The sequence below is a fragment of the Thermobia domestica genome, chromosome 6 (genome assembly GCF_964235325.1).
Source record: "Thermobia domestica chromosome 6, izTheDome1.hap1.1, whole genome shotgun sequence".
NCBI classification, from domain to species: domain Eukaryota; kingdom Metazoa; phylum Arthropoda; class Insecta; order Zygentoma; family Lepismatidae; genus Thermobia; species Thermobia domestica.
The window spans coordinates 150,204,602-150,227,620 of NC_137459.1; the positions used below are offsets into that span (position 1 = coordinate 150,204,602).

General features: G+C 36.2%; 1 protein-coding gene across 8 annotated transcripts in view; it reads left to right on the plus strand.

Moving 5' to 3' along the window:
* The window catches only part of LOC145688262 (ciliogenesis and planar polarity effector 1-like), a 97,408-nt gene that overhangs the window by 55,248 nt on the left and 19,141 nt on the right, over positions 1-23,019 (plus strand). For 7 of the 8 annotated variants that reach the window (XM_081762235.1, XM_081762237.1, XM_081762234.1 and 4 more), the window contains 4 exons: positions 3,942-4,925; positions 12,097-12,307; positions 14,885-15,335; positions 19,924-20,133. In XM_081762235.1, the coding sequence (XP_081618361.1) occupies positions 3,942-4,925; positions 12,097-12,307; positions 14,885-15,335; positions 19,924-20,133 (1,856 nt within the window). The remainder of the gene's footprint in view (positions 1-3,941; positions 4,926-12,096; positions 12,308-14,884; positions 15,336-19,923; positions 20,134-23,019) is intronic. The other variant, XM_081762240.1, reaches the window with a different exon arrangement.

Below are 23,019 nucleotides of genomic sequence, written 5' to 3' on the forward strand. Positions count from 1 at the left end.
CAGACTTCTGTCATTTATATACCAAACTTATTTATGGATATTAAAATGATATTTTTCTATTTCCGTTACAGAAATGTCGCTGTGCAAACTGCAGATGTTTGAATGTGTGTAGATCACTGTTACCAGATGATGATGAGAAACTTTTTTACAAATTAAATAAAAAGTATTGCTTTACATATGAACAAAGTATATTTCGTTCAAAATTGGTCTTTTACTTAGTTCTTGATTATGCAGTTCCATTCGTGATCTAAATTTCCGCCATCTACTTTAATTTCTGGATTCTTGGTCCTAATGAAAAGCTATTCAAATACATTTCTTTCTTTGTTGGAGAAAGACAAGCATTTCTTTCTATAACCTATTCAAATACATTTCTTTCTTCACAATACGTCTTTGTTGGAGGACGAGTGCGCATGTCAGTTTTATCGATGTCGTGTCCCAATTCTTGCAAATGCCTTGACAGACCTGACATAGGGGATTTCTTTCCTCTTGCACCCCTAGTGTGTTCCTTCACTCTCGTCAAAATGTTCTTTTTTGCCATTTCTATGTAGACCTTCTTACACGAACAAGATGGGGAGTAAATACTAGGTAATGCTAATTTACGTCTATAGTAGTTTTTATAGAGAAGGTTGATGCTCTATATGTATCCGATTTTGACGTCTCACCTACCATAAGAAGAACCACGGGACCACCATCAGTTGCACCGTGAGCACCATGTGTCTTGGCAATAGTTCTGCACCGTAACTTTCATTGTGGGAGGATCCGTTGAAGTTCAGGAACGGGAGTTTTAAGCCACTCCTGCCAGGCTTTCCAGAGGCCACGAACAGTATGATACGAGGAGATGGAAGTGTTCTTTTCACGAAGTCAAACCCACTGAAATCCAAGGAACTGGCATCAAGTGACTTCACTGGTATGTTCTAAAAGCGAATAACCTGGATGTCGTTGTCTGTCGTCTCTATTGCAGAAATTTCTGTCTAGTTCGGAATGTATGTGATAATAAGTCCTTATCGGTATGCACACGTACTTGATTTGCTGCATTTCCATACAGACGGGGCAGATCTGTATAAATTGGTGTAAGAATATGTTGTTGATAAATTCAGAGTTGATTTTATAGCTTTTAGGCACTTACCGAATCATTAACTTGCATCAATAGCAGTATCCCGCGATAACCAGAAATACCTTCGAGAAACTTGCTTTGCACTGACGGATAAAATCAGGACGGATGTTTGAGCCTTGTGGGGGGGGGGGTACGTTACGGGGGAATTTCGCCACAATCTGATAGACAAATCCATATTTCATCGAGTGTGGCAATAAATTACCACTTTTACGTAGGGGCACCTGCAGTGAATCTGTCTTCCATCCGATAGGCTACAGTAAGGACATGCCCACGACTTTTAAACACCATCCGCAGCTTTAATTTGCTACGTCGGTTGCGAGTCACAGTTGTTGTACCACGTACAGTAGTCTTACCATCACACGTTGTAAAGGAGGGTTTTCTTGAAGGGCCATTCAGGTCAACTTCCGAGCTACAGGTGGAGTCACCGCAGTACACGGTCGCTTTCTACTCCCCGTAATGGGTGACCGAAGTGCTGAAACATCGTGGTATTATGGCGATTAATTATGTTCTTGGTGGTCGTGGACACGTATTTTTCATGTACTATTTTCGAATATCTGTCACGTAAAACTTGGCGTAGAAAAGTGCAATGAGGCATATTTCCCAAAACCGGTTCAGATTACGAACCAAGATGCACACACTACACACACGGAACCTTGGCGCAATACTAGAGACCTTTGGCTTTTTCCTGCTGTTTGAATCATTCATATCGGTTGATTCTGTGAGCAGGGATGAAGATTTAAATCGGGCACACATAAACGGATCAACCTTCTGTATTCCGAAAGTGAATTTTCAAAACTTGTTCCAAATTTTATTCCAAAGATGACCGGACTGATGTAATTCTTCCACGCTGAATTTGCCCATTTTCTGAGTGTATAATTGAATCCGTTCTTGTTTCCTAGAATGTTTAATTTTTACATGTGATTTCGGAGATCCTTTTCTTCCGTGGTGTATCTGAATATCCTTTAATAATAATAATAATAATAATGAGTTCTTCCAAATATTGGCCGTAATGAGATGAGAATGTGCTGAAATCTTTAAAAACAAATATTTCCGAGGCAATTTTTTTTCCTGTATACACAAGTGCAAAATTTGATATTTTTGTGTTGTATGTGGGTGTCTTGAAAATTTAGTCCGTTGTTGGTTTCTTTTTCTACAGTAAATTTTATGTTTTTAGGAATGTTGAATTTAGAGACTAAATCTACTAATGTATTTTTCTCCTTGTAAATAATTAGAGTCATAAACATATCAGAAATATCTGGTGAATTTACGCTTGTGTTTTTGGCAAATCTTCGTTTCGTAATGATCCACAAGTATGTTGGCCAAGAGGGGGAGGGGATAATGAGCTGCCCATGACTAGTTCTTCTCCCTATATTTTCAAATTGAAAGTAATTATTGTTCAAACAACACTAATAATTTATTAGGTCTCATAAATCATTAGATCAGAAACTTTGTTTTCCCTTAACTTTTATTAAATGGATAGAATGACAAATTCAATCGGAATTAAATTATACATGTCCGTGACGTCTAGAGATGCTATGTGTAGTTTGTTTGCGTTGACGAGGGACTTAATGGTCGGTAGATTCTTGAAGATGTTTTTGATGGAATATTTAAAATTTTTTATAACAGAAATAAATTTAGTCAACTATTTGGCAATATTTTCGGTCACTGAGTTCCTACCTGATGTGATTGGTCTAAGAGGGACGTGTTTTCTGTGAATTTTCGGGAGTCCAAATATGAACGGTAGAGATGGCGCGGCCATTTTAAGAAGTTTGTTTGTGGTTGTACTGATAATCCACGATTCTTCTAAAATTGTGTTTACCTTTTTAACTATTTTGTTTAAAGGATTGATGACTTCAGAATACGATTCACAATTGATTCTATTTAGTAGTTTTGTTTTATATTTGTCTTCGTCAATGATGGTGAATTCGTTGCCTCTTTCCGATTTGATACACCAAAGGTTGTTTATAGAAAGCTAATCTTCGAAGCTCTTGAGAATTTTTTTTTCAAAAACGTTTTACGCTTCCCTTTGATTTTATGTGCCTTGTAACTTACTGATTGATAACTGTTGATGATTTTTTTTTTTTCAATGAAAAAAGTTAGGGAAATTTAGACCATGGATGGAATTGCATAATCTAGAAACAAATAAAAACCAATTTAGAACGATATATAATTTTGTTCTTCTTTTTGTACATGTGTAATATTTTTATTTAATTTGTAAAAAAAAGGGTTTTCATAACTATTTTCTGGCAACAGTGATCTTTACACAATCAAACTACTTCAGTTTGGACAGCGACATTTCTGTAACAGAAAAACATGAGTATCATTTTAATATCTATAAACAAGTTTTGTACATAAATGACAAAAGTGCGTACAGAGAAACATATTAGTGAGAAGTGAAAGTGACTCATAACAGGACGAATTTTCCTAAGAATACTACTGTTACATCTTAAAGGTCAATGGACATAGTTCAAACTATCAAGGACTAACACATTTTTTTAGAGCTTTTTGAATACTTGGAGTGTGTTCTTTATTACAGGACCAAAAGGAACATAATGGCTTAATGATTTTTTGCAGTTTACGGTAGGATTGTTCGCGTCCATGGCCACAGCAAGGGCCGAAATATCGAAGAAGATAGTGTTTAAACGGGGATACAGTAGCACGAATACAAAGTGAGTTCTTTTGAGTGTAATTTCTATACAATTCGACGATGATATGCGAATGTTGAGCATTATACACGTAATAAAAATAAAATCATCTACATACATCTATTTCAAAACAGTTTCAATAAAAATGTGATAATTTCAATTGTGTAATTACTTTGTTACAGAATTTCAGAGAACGATTGCAGAAACTGCAGAAATACTCTGTAACTTTGTTAATGGAATCCTTACCAGAACAAAGTATGCTACACCCAGCCTTCCAATATTAAATTATTCAATAAAGCTTTTACAAGAATTATTTATGTTTCTATTGGCAGAAAGTGAGAAAATAGTTGATTGGCAAACTAGTGGTAATATATTGTGTTTAATATGTGAACTTCTGATACAAGAAGAAGAAATCTTTAAAACATTAGAAGTGAAACCAATAGTTCCTGACTTGTGCAACATATCGGCGCATTTTGCTGTTAATCAGTGTGAAATTGTGTGGAGTAATATTAAGAAGGAAAGTGCAATTAATTCTTTTGATAATACTGTCGGTTATCGTTTTATAAGGTTGTGGTGTTTAGTGGCCACTAAAATGCAACAACTTTGCAGTAAATACTGTGATAAAAGCATCAATGAAGGTGCGTTGGAAAAGTTTAATAAGTTTCTGGAATATTTACATGTAAAGCTTAAGTCTTCTGGACTCTTGGATGTACCCAAGTACAGTAAAAGATCTCATTTGCTTTATCTTGAAGGTAACATGAAAGCAGCCATCAATGCTTGGATACTAGAAATGAATAAGCTGATGGAGAAGAACTGCTTAGATAGGAAAAGTGTAAAGGTTTTGACTGTAATACAACATTCAATTTTATACTCTTACATTATTAATAAAAATATGTATGGTGCCTTTCTTTTAATCGAATATGTGCTCGGCTTCCACGAAGTGCCAAAGAAACAGGTAACTGATTCACAGAATGAAGGTGCACCTTGTGTTAAAGAGGAATTCAGCAACCAACTGTTCCATAGTGTTTTAAAACCTAATGTTTACCTGTTGCTTCTGACTTTTGCTCGAATTGCGGGATCATACTTCTCCCTACTTCCAATATACGTGTCTCCAGTTCTGAAAGTGAGACTACAGAAGTCTTTAGTTCATCGCTATGCACATGAAGGTATGTATAATGTTAATCCTTCAGTTATTTCGAATCTTTTAGTCCTATTTATAAAAACCAGTTTATCATAGTTTTTTTCTTAAAAAGAAAGAAAGGAAAATTCCAATCTTAATTCTGAAGTGTTCTATCAATCAGTGAATACATTTCCGTAAAGTCGGAGAAGAGAAAGCGTACAAAGTGAGAAGAACAAACAGGTATACTATGTAATTGTTACAGAACTTATTTTTAACGAATATCAGGTAGAATAGGTATGAGAATTTAACAATTACAGTAACTATGTTTAGAAAGACACTAAGTTACTGTAGAACAATAGATATAAATTTTTGTTTAACATAAACAAAAATTAAGCTGCGCGATCGGAGATTGTACTGATCTTTATTTTCGTACTCACTATTTATAATGTAAAGTTTTAAAAGTACTTTTACAAGTTTATATGCAATTATGTAGGCTTGCTTTGTAATTTGTGTTTAATATACGACAGTACCACTGAAAGTACGCATGTTCTACATGATCTTCCGCATAATATAGTACATAAAAAGAAATGCCCCATAAATGTCTAGCTAAATAATAGTGTACTTCTCCATTAATTAGCCTTCTTTTTGCTATTGTATTTTTCATGAATATTATATGTAAGATATACTAAACGGTTCTTGCAGAGATCGTCTCAATTCATAACAGTTTATTTGTATTTTATAATTTGCAGTTTTGCATATAATTTTGCATTATGTGACTTTCGATTAGTGTTTGTCAGCACTAACAAATTACTTGTTATTAAACATATACATGTTTCATTTGTATTGAGATTATATATGAGTCTGTGGAGGAGCCATTTTGTCTGTCATTTTCTTTAGACAGAAGTGTTTTAAACTTTTCTTTTTATGCAAATTATTGCTGTTAACGAATTCTCCTGCAACAAAAATACACATAACAGATATCAGTTTTTTTTTTTTTTTTTTTTTTTTTTTTTTAAGTTGCAGTACTATCTGCGATTTACTTCATTTTGAACCCATACGTGAGTAATAATCTCAAGTAAACTGACAATATATAAGAATATATATATGCTCACACGGTGGACCATTTACCTTAAAAGCCCTTGTAACTAGTAAAAAAAATAGACAAAATATGTCGAAATTATTGAACACATAAATATCGGTAGGGTGGCATTGTTCGACACCATTGACGATACCACTAATTAACACTGTTGTCAACCCAACATAAAATTATGCTTTATCAAATGGCACTATGTTAGGTTATCACAAATTTTAAAAATCTACGCGTTAAGCGAAAACTTAAAATGTCCCATTTGTTTTTCCGTGTTGTAAACTACGAACGCTACAACTTCACAAACATCCAAATTTTAGTTACCTCTATAGCAATAGCGGGCCACGGTGACTCGATGGTAGAGATTTCACCTCTGGTGCATGGGGTCCTTGGTTCTGTCCCAGCTCGCGCCAAGTGAACTTTGTAGTGGACAAATACCGTGAGCGTGGGTTTCCTCGAGGTTCTCCCGTTTCTTCCCACTTTCTTCATTTCACCTTGCATTCATTTCTCATCATCACCGTCTCTTTTAGCCTAGCCGGCATAACTGTGGGACGTAAAATTTAAAGATTTCATTTTCTATAGCAGTAATAACAAAAAATATATTTCAGTTTTACGTCCTATAGTTAATACGTGTAGGCTAAAGGAAACGGTGATGATGGAAATAAAGAAAATAGTGGAATGAAGAAAGTGGGAGGACACGGAAGAACCCACACACAGCTGTTTGACCACGACAAAGTTCAATAACGCAAGTGAGACGGACGGGTTATTGCAGATATAAAGTACTTTAGTGTTTAGTTCTATGATTATGATATGATGGATTTCGAATAAATAGGAACAAACTTACTAGAGATTGAAAATTTTTCTTTTAAAAGCCTTTATTTAAAAAAACAAAAAATCTATTTAGATAAGTATCTTATCCAGTCATAAAAATAGTTTTCAATAGATATAAAGGTCGTTTACAGCACTTGATATCTTACAACCCTTCCGCAGATATGGTAAATACTAGTAAAGTTTGCAACACCGGTCAAAATTATGTAATTCCGAGAACTTGTTGTAATTAAAAGTGCATCAAAAACTATTGTTGAAATGTTGGAAGAAAAAAAAAGTATAGAAAGTTCTCACAAATACGCTCTATTAAGCAATATAGCAATTTTTACTTTTTTTTTTTTCCTCAGGAACGGTTTCCGATATCAAATTGCTGTAAACAGCATTATGATCTTTATGTCTATTGAAAACTATCTACGTAATTGAATGTGATACTTATCTAAGCACTTTTCGAAACAAAATCCTTTAAAGAAAGTCAAATTCTCAATTCCTTGTAACTTTGTTCCTACTTGTTCGAAATACCTCATGTGATGACTGTAGTATTCAACGTTAACATACTTTGGATATGCATTGCCCTGTCCATCTCATTTGCATTATTAGTGTTGTAGAACCCTCCAAAATGTAGTTGTTTTTCGAGGTTTGGGGTGCTGTAGCGTCCTTAGTTTGCAACATTGCAAACAATTGTACTATCGTAAGTTTTTATTTAATATGCAGGTTTGAAATACGTAATAACCTGATGTAGTGCCATTTAAGAAAATACAACTTTCGTTATGTTGGCAATACTGTTAATCTGGCAGTATTGCAGCGTATGTGAAACAATGTCGCTTTGTTGATATTTGCATGGTACAAAATTTCAGTATTTTGTATCTATTAGTTCAAATGTTAACGGGTGTAACAACATAAATGGTCACATTCTCTCTCTCTCTCTCTCTTTCTCTCGTTATTTATATATAGGGTGTTAATGAACTATGCCGACAAACTGTAAGAGGCAATTCCTCACATCAAAATAAAGGAATGGACCTGAAGTCATATACACGCAATCCAAAAATGCGTGTTTCATTACTGTACAATGGGTATGTAAGGGATTCTCCACAGGATATAATTCGCAGACATGCTCTTAATAGAATTCTCAGATATGCTCTGATTTCAGGGTGAATCCAAAGTAGGCAAAAGGCAAACATTGATAACTATGGACTCAGAATTCTCTAGTAAGAAGTTGGAAGTGTTACGAATCGCTAGCTGCAAAGTTCCTTGTATTTGGTATAACGTCTGCTGCGATGTATATTTCAGGTTTTCTTTTTTAATATATAAACAAGAGAGTTCATGTATACCACGCCGAATGCAGAGATCTTTCACATCAGAAATCGAAAAAGCATTTATGGTTAGTGTAAAGGGACAAGTTTTGCCGATAGATGGCACTACAGTCTTCGTATCTCTCCCATGTATTTTTTTACCTTTCACGAAAATTTATAATTTCTCTTACAAATGTCCACCTAGAGACTTTAAATTTTTAGAGAAGGAACTTCACAACCTATTAAAGGGAACAATCCGTACCGATTTTTTTATATTTAGAATTTTCTTAATTGATGAAACAGTTCGATTGTTAAAGGTTTTGATATCCATTTCAACAATGAAGATAATTCTAAATAAAAAATCGGCACGGATTATTGCCTTCGATAGATTATAAAGTTCCTTTTCTAAAAGTTTGAAGTCTGTAGGTTGAAATTTGTAAGAGAAATCGTGATTTTTTTGTGAATGGTAAAAAATACATGGGAGAGATACGAAAACTGTAGTACCATCCATCGGCAAAACTTGTCCCTTTCAACCAACCTTAAAGACGGAAGATTGGTACTGTTTATGACGTACTTATTCTGGAATGAAACGTGGGAGCTCCTAATTAAAGAAACATTAGAGGAACTAGATTTCACTGATTACAGCACCATCTATCACGAATCGGAAAATATATCTCAAATAAAAATTAACTTTTTTCTGTACAATTCGAATCTGCAATAAGAAATGAGGGTCCTCATTTAAGTTTTCAAAGTTGCTTCTACCCACTCCTTGGAGGAGCTAGGTTTAGTACAGATGAATTTGCCCCACCAAAATATATTTTTTTTTTTTTTTTTTTAATTTCAAACCTTCTTTACGTCCCATGCTTATTTCTCCAGATATTTTGCAGTCTCAAGTTAGAGAACTCAAGCTATATATATATATATATATATATATATAGGGTGTAATGAACTATACCGACAAACTGTAAGAGGTGATTCATCACATCAAAAGAAAAAAAAGTTCATATGGACCTATGGCAAAAAGTGCATAGTTTCAGAGCTAGGGATGTCCAAAATCGCGAAAAAGCTAAATTTCAACAGGCCATATTTCAATTCCATAATCTGTGAATGGCGGTCCTTTTCAGCATAAAGGAAGCCATGCATACACAATCCAAAAGTGCATATTTCATCAATTTTCATTAGGTGTACAGGGTATTCTCTACAGGGTGTAATTCTCAGATATGTTCTCAATAGAGTTTTCAGATATACCCTGTTTTCAAAGAGGATCCAAAGTTGGCAGGAGGTAAGCCTTGACAATAATGGATATCCAGTGCTTCGGAGGGAAGTAAGAAATCTTAGGAACCGGCAGCTCCGTGTTTTTTTCAGAATAACGTGTGATGCGATGTATTTCGTCACGGTATGTTTCATGTTTTCTTCACTTATAAGCGTGAAAGGAAACATCGCAGCATGCGTTTTTCCGAGAACGAGAGACCGTGATGCTGACAATCCTTAACACTTCCGACATCGCGCCAAAGTATTCCGTGTTCAGTGCTTATCGTTTGTCTACTTTGGACAAATCATAAAGTCAGAGCACATCTCAAAATTCGGTTGATGGCATATCTGGGAAGTTCACCCTGCAGGGAATACTCTGTACACCCTTGAACATTAATGAAATGTGCAATTTTGGACTGCGTATGCATGACTTCCTTTACGCTGATAAGGACCACCATCCATAGTCTCCCGAATTCGAAATAGGGCCTCTTGAAATTTGGCTTTATCGCGATTTTGGACAGCCCTAGCTCTGAAACTATGCACTTTTCGCCATATGTCCATATTAACTTTTTTATTATTTTGATGTGAGGGATCATATCTTGCAGTTTGTCGGTATAGTTCATTAGCACCCTGTATATATACAGGGTGGTCCGGAAGTGGGCGTACCCCCCCCCCCTTTAGTTTTAACAGCATAGTGTTAGTTATGGTAGAATGTCTGTACACAGTTATCTTGAAGTCTTAAGAGTCATAAACATCGGTATGATCACCATCACAGCTGAATTCGTCGTAACACAGCTGAATTCTGCGCCAAGTTCTCGCAGATGTTTTGTGGAGATACTCCGGAGTCACGAGGGTGAAGGCGTGTTCCACAGTTGCTCGTAACTCCTGCATTGTGTGATATCGAGTGTTTCTTACTTGTTGCTTTATGAAACCCCAGAGAGCATTATCTGGTATCGTCAGATCGGGACTTCTTGGAGGCCAGGCAAAGGGAACTGGTGAAGATGCACAACCTCTTCCAATCCAGCGGCCAGGAAACGTCTGATTCAGGTAATTACGCACGTGAATCGCGAAGTACACTAATGTTCCATCCTGCTGTATCACAACAATGTCTTTGATACCATTTTCTTCCAGTTGAGGCACCAACCATTCATTAAGCATCTCCAGGTAAGAATGTCCATTAACATTGTCTTCGAAGTAAGAATTAGGGGTACGCCCACTTTCGGACTACGCTGTATTTATATATAGTTAGGGTTTTTAGGTGTGCACTTTTTTTCTTATACACCAAAAACGAGCTCTCATAAATACTCAAGTTATCAAGTTGTTTCTAGTTGGGAATAGATATAGTTTTCCTGAATCTTTTTCCCCTTTATGAACCCTTTATTCTCTTAATCTCGCTACAATCCCCCTTTCTTCTTCATTTACTATATATATTATTTTATTCTAAATTTTTCGGTCATCGTGGATTAAGTGTGCTCTTTCTTGTAAGAGAATTTTGACGACATTAAGTCGTTTGTGCTTTCTCTAGACCCAAACGACACAGGTACAATTTAGAAGGCACAGAAGCATCATCGGCCAATGAAAATTATTCACGATATCCAGAAAAAACTATTTTGTATCTACGTTTACAAGTTTGTAATTGCTGCCATTAAAAATTTGGAACAGCAACACTTAAAAAAAGAGCAGTGGGTTATCTCCTTCTGTGAAGCAATATTGACATAGTTTTGCCAAAGAAAAGTTTGAGGTTAGTTTTCAAGAAAATCCGAATGTTATCGGATTTGCAACATATACAGAGTTGCCATTCCGAATGATTTCGAAGCTTGTCTCACATTTCCGAATAATAACATGCTTACATTTAACAGTTTGGAAATGCACAAGCACAACTTTGTTTCACTCTCATAATATATGTATGATATCTATTTTCTCTCCCTCTCTCTCTCTCTTATGTATATATATACAGGGTGGTAGGTAACTCCACCGACAAACTTGAGAGGTGATTCCTTATATGAAAGGAAAGAAAAAAGTTCTAATAAACATGGGACAAAAAACGTCTGCTTTCAGAGTTATGAACCGCCGAAAATTCACGTTTCGAAACGCTCTGCGTTAGAAACTACAGGACCGATCCCAAGCGGTTTAAGGAATTACAAAGGAACTAGTATGCGCTCTATCTAAATATCTATGATCTACCGTGGTCCGTTATTGGCGAAACGAACTGTAAAAAGAAAGTTGAGGTATAGGGATATTCCTTTAAGTACTAATGGCGCGTTCATTTCGCCGATAACGGAGGATGGTAAAACATGGATATTTAGATAGATCGCATACTAGTTTCTGTGTAATTTCTTAAACCGCTTGGGATAGGTCCTATAGTTTCTAAGGCAGGGAGTTTCAAAACATGGTTTTTCGAATTTTCGGCGGTTCATAGCTCTGAAAGGAGACGTTTTTTGTCCCATGTTTATTAGAACTTTTTTCTTTCATTTCATATAAGGAATCACCTCCTAAAGTTTGTCGGTGGAGTTATCTATCAGCCTGTATATGTATATATAAGAGAGAGAAAAGAATGGAGGGAAAGCACACTTTTTTGCTCTTTTTCTACTTTAGTTTATCACCTTTTCCCTTCTTTTTTTCTATGACAACTGCCCGTAAAAGTAGTAACACTACTTGGAATGCTTTTTAATTAAGAAATATGTTGATTAATTTGCTTTAAACTGATGTCTCTTATTTAGCTGTAGTTTGTTTCCTAATTTCCGACACAATCTTTTCTACAGATAGCAGGCTTATACCAATATCACGTGAACATATTTTGAGAGCAGTCAAAGAACAAGGTGTTGAGCAACTCTGGACCGTAAAAACGGTGTTATTCATTTTTCTTGTTTGTGGAGCTTTTAAAGAAGCTGCGTGGCTTGCAAACAAAATTGGAGATTGGAAACTTTGTGTGTTCATAGGAGTGGTGTCAAGTACAGCTGCAAATACATTTGGGTAAATGTTTGGTCTTCATTTTGCATGTTTCTCTTGTATGACAGTATTTTAATTATTTAAAAGTTGTCTTGATAGACGATCATATAGTCTGTTTGTAAATTCTTACGTACTGATGTTACTGAGATTTTATCAATGGCGATACTATAATGGAACAGATGGAACAATCTGTTCCCTCCCTTTTGTATTTTAAATATTTACTACTTCATTCTAAAACTTTTTAAAAAATTAAAATAATCTTTTAGTGGTAAAGAGCCCATTTGCTGCTTTTGCTGTCTGTACTCCTATCCCAAATAAAAAGAATATTTTCTTCAGAATAAAACAGAGCAGACACGGACTTCACGAACAAAGCGGCTAGCGAGGAAGCGCTGTCGTTGGGCGCTTCCCTTTAGTGTAATTGACATAGTGGAAATCTTAGCGTTTCATGCAGTTCAATCCGTTTATGTAATTTTACTTTGGTTGGCAATAAAGCCATTTCTTTACCTTTTGTTATAACGCTTTGTGTGATATTTTCTTACTTTTTGAAAAAAATCGAAAAATCTTAAGTTAACATATTTCTAGCTAAATTTGTGTAAATAAGACAAGGGAACAGCTAAATGGTGGACAAGCTCACGGGTTTGGAAATTTCGTCTTGCATAAAATCACAGACGATGACAGAATTCAATCAACCAATGTGTGGTCGAGATTAAATTGTGTTTTTTCGGTTCATTTTATAATAAAGTAGAGTTGTTTTAATTGGCAGGTTTATTTAAAACTTTATCTTACAGAATTTAAAACCAGAAGGAAGTCTTACACTGGGCATTTCTAAAGTATTTTTAATTGTGCGAAATGACTCAGCAGATGTTCATTAAGTGACAAATGACAATATTTGCCATATTTATTTTTGTTACACAGAGTTTGGAATTTCTCAAAAATCAGTGATAAAATAATTTTCATCTGGATAGTGGGCAACACGAATAGTCCCAAAGGAATCTCCACCAAATTACTGTGTTAAAAACATTCGATTACGTAAGAATCAAAAGATGAGTAATATTGCAATAACAAACAAACATAATTAAAATATGAAAAGAAAAATACAGAAAGAAAAGAAAAGAAAGGAAAAAATATTAAAACGTCTGATTAGTGTCACAGAACTCCTTTATCAAAGCAGGAATTAGTATTTAGAAGTCGGAAAGGGTGGTAAGTATATGAACAAAAGGAGCTACATTGAACTGCTGAATTTGATTCCAGAATATGATTGAAAGTCGCCAATTACTTGCTAAACGCAAGAACTTGAGGTGAAACTTCCAATACAACTCAAAATGACCTAAGCAATTCTATAGCAAAATTAATGTTTGACGAAATGTGACGTGAAATTTTTAGTTCTTTCTTTGTTACAATATTAGGTTTACTTGACAACATAACAGACATAGCTAATAAGTCACAACTTTGAACTAGGTTACACTCCGTGGCAACGGTGGTAGAAGAAAAATCCACAAGATTTACGAATGTTACTAGAAATCGATCAGCTGCGGCTTTGGACGAGAACACATAAAAATGGAAATAAATATTTAATTTAACATTCCAGGCTACCAGATGATTAATCAAAGTGAATGATTATGAAAGAGATGATGAATTGAGAATGTGAGAGGAAACGGGAGAACGCGAAGGAAACCAACACATATGGCGTTGTCCATGTTACTAATCCAGTAGATGCCAATATTATATTAAATGATTATTTTTAGATCACACAGTTGTGCCCTGTAGGTTAAAGGAGACAAGTAATTAATGAAAGTAAGTAATTGTGAAATTAAATTTTCTGTGCTCTCCCATCAGGAATCGAACCCAGTAACACATGCACTAAAGGTACATGCGGTAGCCAATAGATCAACGGAGAGGGTTAATATTACTTTAGAGTTTTCCCTGCTGGCGAAGAGTGTGTTGCCATTTATGACCTGTTCCCCAGTCGGAAAGAACATCACATGCCGCTGGATTTTAGATATTGAGAACGATTTCTTTTTGGTTTAACGTCCCACGATTATGCTCCGAGGCTAATGGTGACTGTGATGATGATGTTGATGAATGAAATAGTGAATGGTGAAAGAGGGTGAAAATGAAAAATACCGAGAAAAAGCACGCACGTTGTGTTTGTACACCACAAAACCCACTTGGCAAGAGTTGGGATCAAACCAGGACCCCACGCGTTGGAGGTGACATTTCTAACACTGAGCCACCTCGGGCCCGAGAGTGAAATTAATCCTTTGTTAAGAAGTAGATTATTTGTTCTTCTAGATCTTGTAAGCCAGTGCTCTAGGTATTATTATCAGATAATAGCTCAAAACATATTGGATTTTGTAGCTCTACCAGCCAGTAAGAGCTATTACTGGCCGGTGGCGCCTGCTTAACTGGTTGATGCGTCCTCAACTCATCGACTCTCAAAGTGAAAATATTTCCAACATTCTAAACCGCAATTAGCTATCTCGTAATTCAAGTAGCTTGATTTTAGTTTTAGACTAAGATGAACACACATTATTACATTGATTAAATGTTTAACATTTTAAATCTAATACTTTAATAGTATTATTATCTCATGTTTTCTAGTAGTGGACAGTTACCAATGGAATTGCAACCTGAAATGATTCTTGCAAAGAAAGTGAGTGCTATCGAAGATATTTCAGCTGACAAAGCTACTGTTTCGGAAGAAACCCTTGAAGACAGCTTAATAGCCTGTACGCTACTGAATGTCAATATACTGCCTACAGCCTTTGAGAATCTTCTGAAAGCTCTTGAACAAAACATTTCCGCTTTGTCATTACTTGTGGATAAAGACACATTTTTGCCTGTTCCACCGTTGTATGTACCTCGTGATGAACTGAAGCAGAGCGACATAGCTTCAGAGAGTCGTAGTAAAGAAGATTGTATCAGAAACAGAATGTATGATATAGTACAGCGTTTCCTAACTCTACTTCATGGGTCGAAACTCATGTGGACGTTCACAGCATGGTACTATACCATCTTGAAGTGGTTCTACTTAAGAAAGAAATATTCAAATGTAAGTTTTCTTTCTATAATTATGAAATTCATGTTTCTTTGTTTCCTTTATTAAATATTAGATTATTATTATATGTATAATCTAGTCATAAGTTCTGTTCCAACTTCAAATGACAATAAATGCAAACGATAAGTGATAATGAATGGGATACAACATCTATTCAAAATAGTGTCCCTTGCCTAAACACAGGCTCTTAAACAATGTGGTCAATCATTAGTAGCAGCTGCAGCATAATCATATCTATTTTAGCAACTGCTTTCACTAATGGAGACTTAAAGTGTTTCAAATTCATGTGAGGTTTAGCACAAACATTCTCCTCCAATTTGAGTTGGTGCTGAGTCCTGAAGGAGCAGCCAAGGCTTATTTTAAAGTATCATTGCACCAAGAGGTTTATTATCTTTTCGAGAATGCTCTCTTGGTATACTGTAAACCCAGTTTTGACACCTTTTTGGCAAAAATAGATTTGAATGAGACTCAAATAGGATACACCCATCTAAACCATAACAGAAACCAGGTAAAGCCCTCGCTAAACTCGGTTAACCTGTTCAGACACTGCAGAATTGGACGTAGCATAAATCCTATCATTCTGTCTCTTTAGATATTGTTCAACTCTACAAATTTTCTCATACGTGAAAAAATTTCGCGATACTTGTTGTCCGCGCACTACTGCAACAGTAGCGTTGATCTTTCGTGTTGTATTATGATCAAGCGTTGATTAAGACGCAGTAGGCATGCAGTTCTGGGTCTTCAGTGATCACTGTTTTAACGATATTCTAAACAAGTTCATGTGCAAGCCATGTGTTTCTGCTTTCGGATAAGGTTACCGACAATTCGGGCCTTCACTGCTTTAATAACTAGTGATGTCCTAACGGAGTATGGTCTACTTGTGCGAAGCTTATCACTTATAAAGGTAACAAAGAAAGTTTTGTCGCCCTTTCACCCACCATCTTCGAACAGCGATATGTCACCTACGACCTACCTGGAAGATCAAAAATAGTCCCCATCAGCATCGACGACCTTCTGCCAACGTTCTGGAAGGCATGGATTCCATCGCGGTAGAACTCGGTGCGCCGTGAAGCGAAGAAGATATCAAGTGCATTTTGCACCTCTACTAGAGATTTGAACTGGCGTCCTCTAAGGCGATTGTTCAAGGAATGGAACAGGTGATAGTGTTTCCGATCCAAGGCGTACAATGATGTCCCGCGTCATCCGAGCCATGTGGGGCTTAGCGTTATCCTGCAACAGCTTAGCGTTGCCCCTTTGCGATTCAGAAGTGCTGGCTCCAGAGTTTTGAGTTTTTCTTGAACATGACTCAACTGCTGACAGTACACAGTTGCATTGATGCTCTAACTAGCTGGTAGCAGTTCCCGATGCACAATGCCGCGAGCAGTCCACCAAACACACAGGAGGACCTTCTTCTGGTGCAGTGCTGGTTTCGGCTGTTTTGGAACCGGTTCATGGGATGCTAACCAATGATGACGGTACCGTGGGGCTTCGTACAGGACTCACTTCTCATCACATGTCAACACCCTGTCCAGAAATGGCTCCTTCTTTAGACGAGACAGAAAAGAAACATGAGTCTGCTCGCGTTTGCCTCCTGGCCCGGAGTCAAATCATGTGGGACTTATCGACCTAACTTGTAGTGCTTCCCAAGTTGACGGAAGTGCTGCCGAATAGTTTCTCCACTCACACTGAATCGTAGTCCCAGTTCCTCACATTTCTGGGTACTGTTCGTCTCAATTGCTGCCTGAAGATATTCATTTTGTACATGTGTTGGTCTTCCGGCACGTGGTGCGTCTTCGAGTGTTTCGTCATCTTCCTTAAACTTGTTAAAACACCATTGCACTGTCCGCGTAGTCATGACACCGGGCCTGGCGTATTGGCAGCGTCGTTTGACCCCAGTTTGAACTCATGGTGCCCCCATGTTCACTCTGTCCTTACGCAAGTTCACGGTGTAACTGAAATGCCACAACCAGGTCGTATGTTGGATATACCCACACCAACAACTGACCTTCGCCTTATCTCCATTCACATTCAACTCGGTGTGAGGACCAATTGTACACATACCTCCATAAAAACGACAGAACTTTCTTGGTTACCTTTGTAGAAACGACTGCGACATCTCATTACATCTTATTAATTGTGTGATATGCAGATCTGTGAGTAATGTTATTCTTTTTTCAGAAACTTAAAAATTGTTGTTGGAGGGTGTCCGTATTTGTGTAATGCCAAAATTGCAACAAGATTTTCTTTCTTTCCAGACTTCATTTTGAATATGCAACGGAAAAACAACATAAAACGAACCAAAAGTGTCGTAAGTGTATAACCACGCAAGAACGCAACATGCAATGCGCTTGCATTTAATTATTTCGTCCCATTCAGTTGGAGCTTTGAAAGCACTGAAATAACAAGTAAACTAAAAGTTCACTGTAAGAGAGAAATGGAGAAAAAAAAAAAGGAAACTTATAACTTACAATTTCTCGTTGTAATAATTAGAGCTTAAAATAATTATGGAAACTTTATATACATATCAAACAATGTACCCCTGCAGATATTTGCATGATACAAAATTTCAGGGTCTTTCGTACATTATTTTAAAATTTACAAGGAAGTATCAAGATAATCAAGGTATATATGTTCCGCAGAGGGACATTGTTTAGCATACTCTCTGATATTACCAGGCTAACAATTTTGCCAACTCAACATAAAGTTACAGTTTTTCAAATGGCACTACGCCAGGTTGTTATATATTTTAAATCTACATGTTAAACGAAAACTTACAATACACTAATCAGTGTTGTAAACTAAGGACGCTACACAATCATAAACATCCAAATTTTCGTGGCCTCTCTAGCAGTAACAGCAAAGTGAGACAGACGGGGCAATGCACGTCCAAAGTATTTTAGTGATATGACGGATTTAGAATGAATAGAAACAAAGTATAAAGGATTTTTTAAAAAATGGCTTTTTCATAAGCCTTGATTTCGAGAACCTGCTCAGATAAATACATTATAATGGTTTCAATAGATGTGAATATCATAATGTCCTTTACAGCAATTTGATATCTCAAACCGTTCCGGAGATATGGTAAATACATGTAAAGTTTGCAACACTGCTTAAAATTATGTAATTGCGAGAACTTATTGTAATTAAATCTACTAAGAAGTAATGTTGTAAAGTCATAGAAGCAAAGTAAATCACGAACTGTTTTAAAAAGTTCGCAGAAATACACCATTTCAAGCAATATAAATTGAAACATTTTTCCTCATCTATGGAATTGTTTGAGATATCAAATTGCTGTAAACGACATTGTAATCTCTATTTATTAAAATCCATCTATTATGTAATTGGATCTGATACTTATTTAAACACTTTTTCGAAATGAAGTCCTTGAAAAACATCAAATTTTCAATTCTTTGTAGCTTTGTTTCTACTTGTTCGAAATACATCATTGTGACCGTAGTATTTGACACTAAGATACCTTGGATGTGTTCTACCACGTCCATGTCACTTGCGTTTTTGCTGTTGTAAAATCCTCCGAAATTCGGTTGTGTTTCGATGTTTGTGATACTGTACCATCCTTTGTTTGCAACACTGTGTGATGAGTGTAAAATTTTAAATGTTCGTCTTACTTGTAGTATTGAAATAAATTGACACACACACACACACACACACATATATATATATATATATATATATATATATATATATATATATATTAATACGCAAAAAAAATATATTGAAAGGAAGTAATAGAATAAATTAATTAAAGTACCTTGTTAAATTTCGTAAATAAACAATAAATACCAGCTGAGAATACCAAATAAGGATTGTTGCAAGCCAGTAATCTCTAAAGCTTTCTGATTTGCCCAAAAGTACTTGAGTAAACAGACGAAAAATATTTGAAGAACTCCTTATGTTTTTACTGTTAATTAGTCTCTGTTTGTATGTTTTAAACCATATTATTTGGTCCAAGTTCACGAATCACTCGTAATCTGATGCAATTTCTAATTATTCGGACATTAGTCACAAAGTAATATTCAAACTTTAGGTTCAAAGTTGACATAGATCATTCGCTCAGCTCATGGCCTGCTTCAAATTATGGACTAATTGAGAACAGTTGGATTTAGTAATATATCTCTTGTTTAATTCATTTTATTTCCCTTTAGGCATACCTTTCAGGTATTCTTTATTTGATTTGAAATTAATTTCTGAGTTACGAAACTATTATATTTATGGAGATGTATGTCCTCTTTCCCCGCGTATTTGATTTTGTTTTGCATTTTCTCCTATGCACTGAATTTGATTATTCATTCCTAATGTAAGTAAAGAGAATGAATTATCCAAGGAGTAATATGCTAAAACAGAATAATGAATGACTTTAGTGTCACTAATTCAAGTACTCTCCGTGTATTTTACCTGTACATATTCTCTGAAAATCCCCTTTTACACTATCTTTAAATGAAAGCAAATCATTTGATATTATGGGATAGGCTTACTAGATCTAACATCATCTTAGATCTAGTCCTGCTAAGCCCTTTTTACAATAAACGGTATTGTGACGCTCATTACTTACTTGTTTATATAGGTTATTGAAGAAGATTGCCCTGACATTCAGAAGTGTCTTGGAATGAGAATAGAACCGTATATGTGTCAGATACCGAACTTAACGTGCTTGCCAGACTCTCTTGTGCGAACGCTTCATGACATAAGGAAATTTGTGTGTTTATTGTGGTGCATACGTATCAGAGATGAGCTTTCTCTTGCTTGCAGGCTGTGTCACTCTTATAGTGAAAAGGTAAGCTATTCGAACGTATAATGGATTGTATAAGGTTCAGATTTACTGTTATCATTCGTAAGTTCAATTAGTAATAAAAATGGCTTTGCTACAGGCTTGATGCAACCTATATATATATTAGAGACCTGCACGGGCCGAATTTTTCGGCCCGAGCCCAATCCAGCCCGAACGTACCTAGGCCCGGCCCAGCCCGGGCCCGAAAAGTTTAGGAGATTTTCGGCCCGAGCCCGGCCCGGCCCGATAAGTTTTTTAAAATTCTTGGCCCAAGCCCGGCCCGGGCCCGATAAATTTTAAAAGTTTTTGGCCCGACCCCGGCCCGATAAATTTTTAAAAAAATTAGCTCGAGCTCCAATGTTTCTCAAAATTTAGTATTAAACTTGACCTAACCCTCAGAAAAACATTTTTTAAACTCTGGTTCACAACCTGACGCTTGCCTCCCGAATGATACCATTGTCTCCTAGAACTTTGCCTTCACCGACAGAACAAAAACTCCATTCCCTGTAACAAAAATCTAACTTAATTGATTTTTAGCATAAAGTGAAGATGGCAATATTGTTTAGCGACAGGCAAAACATTCCCACCCCTTTTTGTTATATTTTGAGTTCAGTGAAGGTCAAGGTCAGAGCTCAATTTACCGCATAATGCCTGCAATTCTCTATAGTGAAAGTGGAGGCGCTAAGCAACACAAACTGTAAATAGCTATTGCATTCTTTGTAACATTTTTCACGGACACACTTCTTCAACATTTGGCTTTATTCCAATTATCGTTTAACGAAAGTCAATAATTATTAAAGAATTGTAGTTGATCGGCCCCAGCCCAGCCCGACCTGAAGAGAAATCAGTGTCGGCCAGCCCAAGCCCGGCCCGGCCCAAAGAAATAACAGTGTAGGCCCGCCCAAGCCCGGCCCGGCCCAAAGAAATAACAGGGTCGGCCCGCCCAAGCCCGGCCCGTGCAGGTCTCTAATATATATGTGTTTAATTAGTTTTTATAATGTAGCCGATTCTAAGGCTTTGGCATCAAGACATAAAGTTCATTGGTGAGCACTCTTGGAGAGAGGAGTGGTGCATAAAAATCGTCTGGTCATGTAAGTATAGAATACTAAAGAAATGTCACTGGTCTGATTGAAACAAACTTTGGTCAGAATGGACGGCGTGAGTATTACTTGAACTCACTCGATTCGCATATTACCAGATTTGCAGGCAGCAGTGTTAGTCATTGGGGAAAACAGATTTCTATTTCCTGTTTTATTGGTAAGAATGTTTCTTGAGATCCTCTTTACAACCCACCCAACACGTGACGAACGCACTACGCTTGCACGAGTTCATAGGCACCCTTCTTTCAGCAGTAGTACTAGCTCAGAAATTATAACACCACGTTCCTTCGGGAAGGAATGAAAATAATACTGTCAAAATGCTGATAACATTCGTTAAGCACGGTCGGAGATATTCAACGAGGAAAATTGCATAGCTTCGTGACAGATAGTACTCTCCCCGGGCCCAGAAATCATCACTAGTTCAATCAACTCCAAAAATATAAAGTAGAGAATCTAATATGACAGTTGTACCTGAACCATTGCTCACTTCTTTCCAGAGGTGTGTGTTCCACACTGGATTGAACGTGATATTCTGTGACTGGGTGTTTACCATTCTGCTATAAAAAGAGAGCTAAATTGTTTAAATAAAGCTGTAGCAGGTTTCAAATTGTATTAGCTGTGTATAACGAAAAAAAAAAATATAGGATATTTCAACATCGATTTTGTTTAACAATGTAAGTGTGTGTGTGTGTGTGTATGATCACCCTTTCTTGAAAAGCGCATAATCATAGTCCATTTTTGTTATCAATCTGTTCCTTTCGTTTTCATATAATACTGCGCTCAGTTGGTACGGATATCTTACTTTTCGAAAAATGAAGTGTGTGTTCGCTTTCATTTTTATATGCAAAACGACACAAAACTGAACACACAAACCAATGTGACGTGAATAGCATACTCAAGTCACGATCACTAATGTTTCCCACGAGACGAGAAAAAGGATTGTCTCGTCTCGATTCTCGGAAAGGTTTTCTTATCTCGCTTCGGAAATTTGCTAGTCTCGTTTCGTAAATTTATGTATAAAATCTATACGTTCACTTTTTTCTTAATTTTATCTAGAAGTTATAAGAAGCCTTCCGCGTCACGAGAGGTCCACGAAGAGTGTTATAATACATTTAAACCATATTTACTATTGGAGTATTTTGTGTAATGACTTGCCTGTCTTTAATCGTTAACAAATGCTATTCATTATGTTCATAAATCATTTTACCTATTTTATAATATAAACCATAGTGTTCGCTATCTAAGACTTAAGTGCATTAGATTTTCCTACAAATCCCGAGAAGCTTGTCTCTTCTTAAAAAAAAGACGAGAATTGTCTCACGTTTCCCATCGTCTCGAATTTTAAAATGTATAATGCTTCTCATCTCGAAGACAAGTCAATACGAGAAAATTGTCGTCTCGCGAACAACACTAATTAAAACTAACCTGACCTTCGGCATCATCCTGTTGTAGAACTGAAGAAAACCTGAACAATGGTTCAAAAAAGTTTTTTGCCTGTTTAAAACAGGACAGCTTCAACGTTGTCAAAACAATTATAAGATTAAAAAAAAAAAATCAGTTTCAAAATTAGAAAAAAAAAGTCCTGCTGTACTATGAAAACTTAGACCCTTTCTGAAAGAATTTCCTGCATTCGATAATATTCATTTGGTAATTCTAGGTTAACGGTAGCTCATGCTTGCTGATTACTATTCAATATATACATTTTAGTGACAAGCATTTCGTTTGAAATGATGTTATTAAAGGATACTTCCAGTTGTAGATCTTCAGGTGGGTACTAAATATGTTCCAAAAG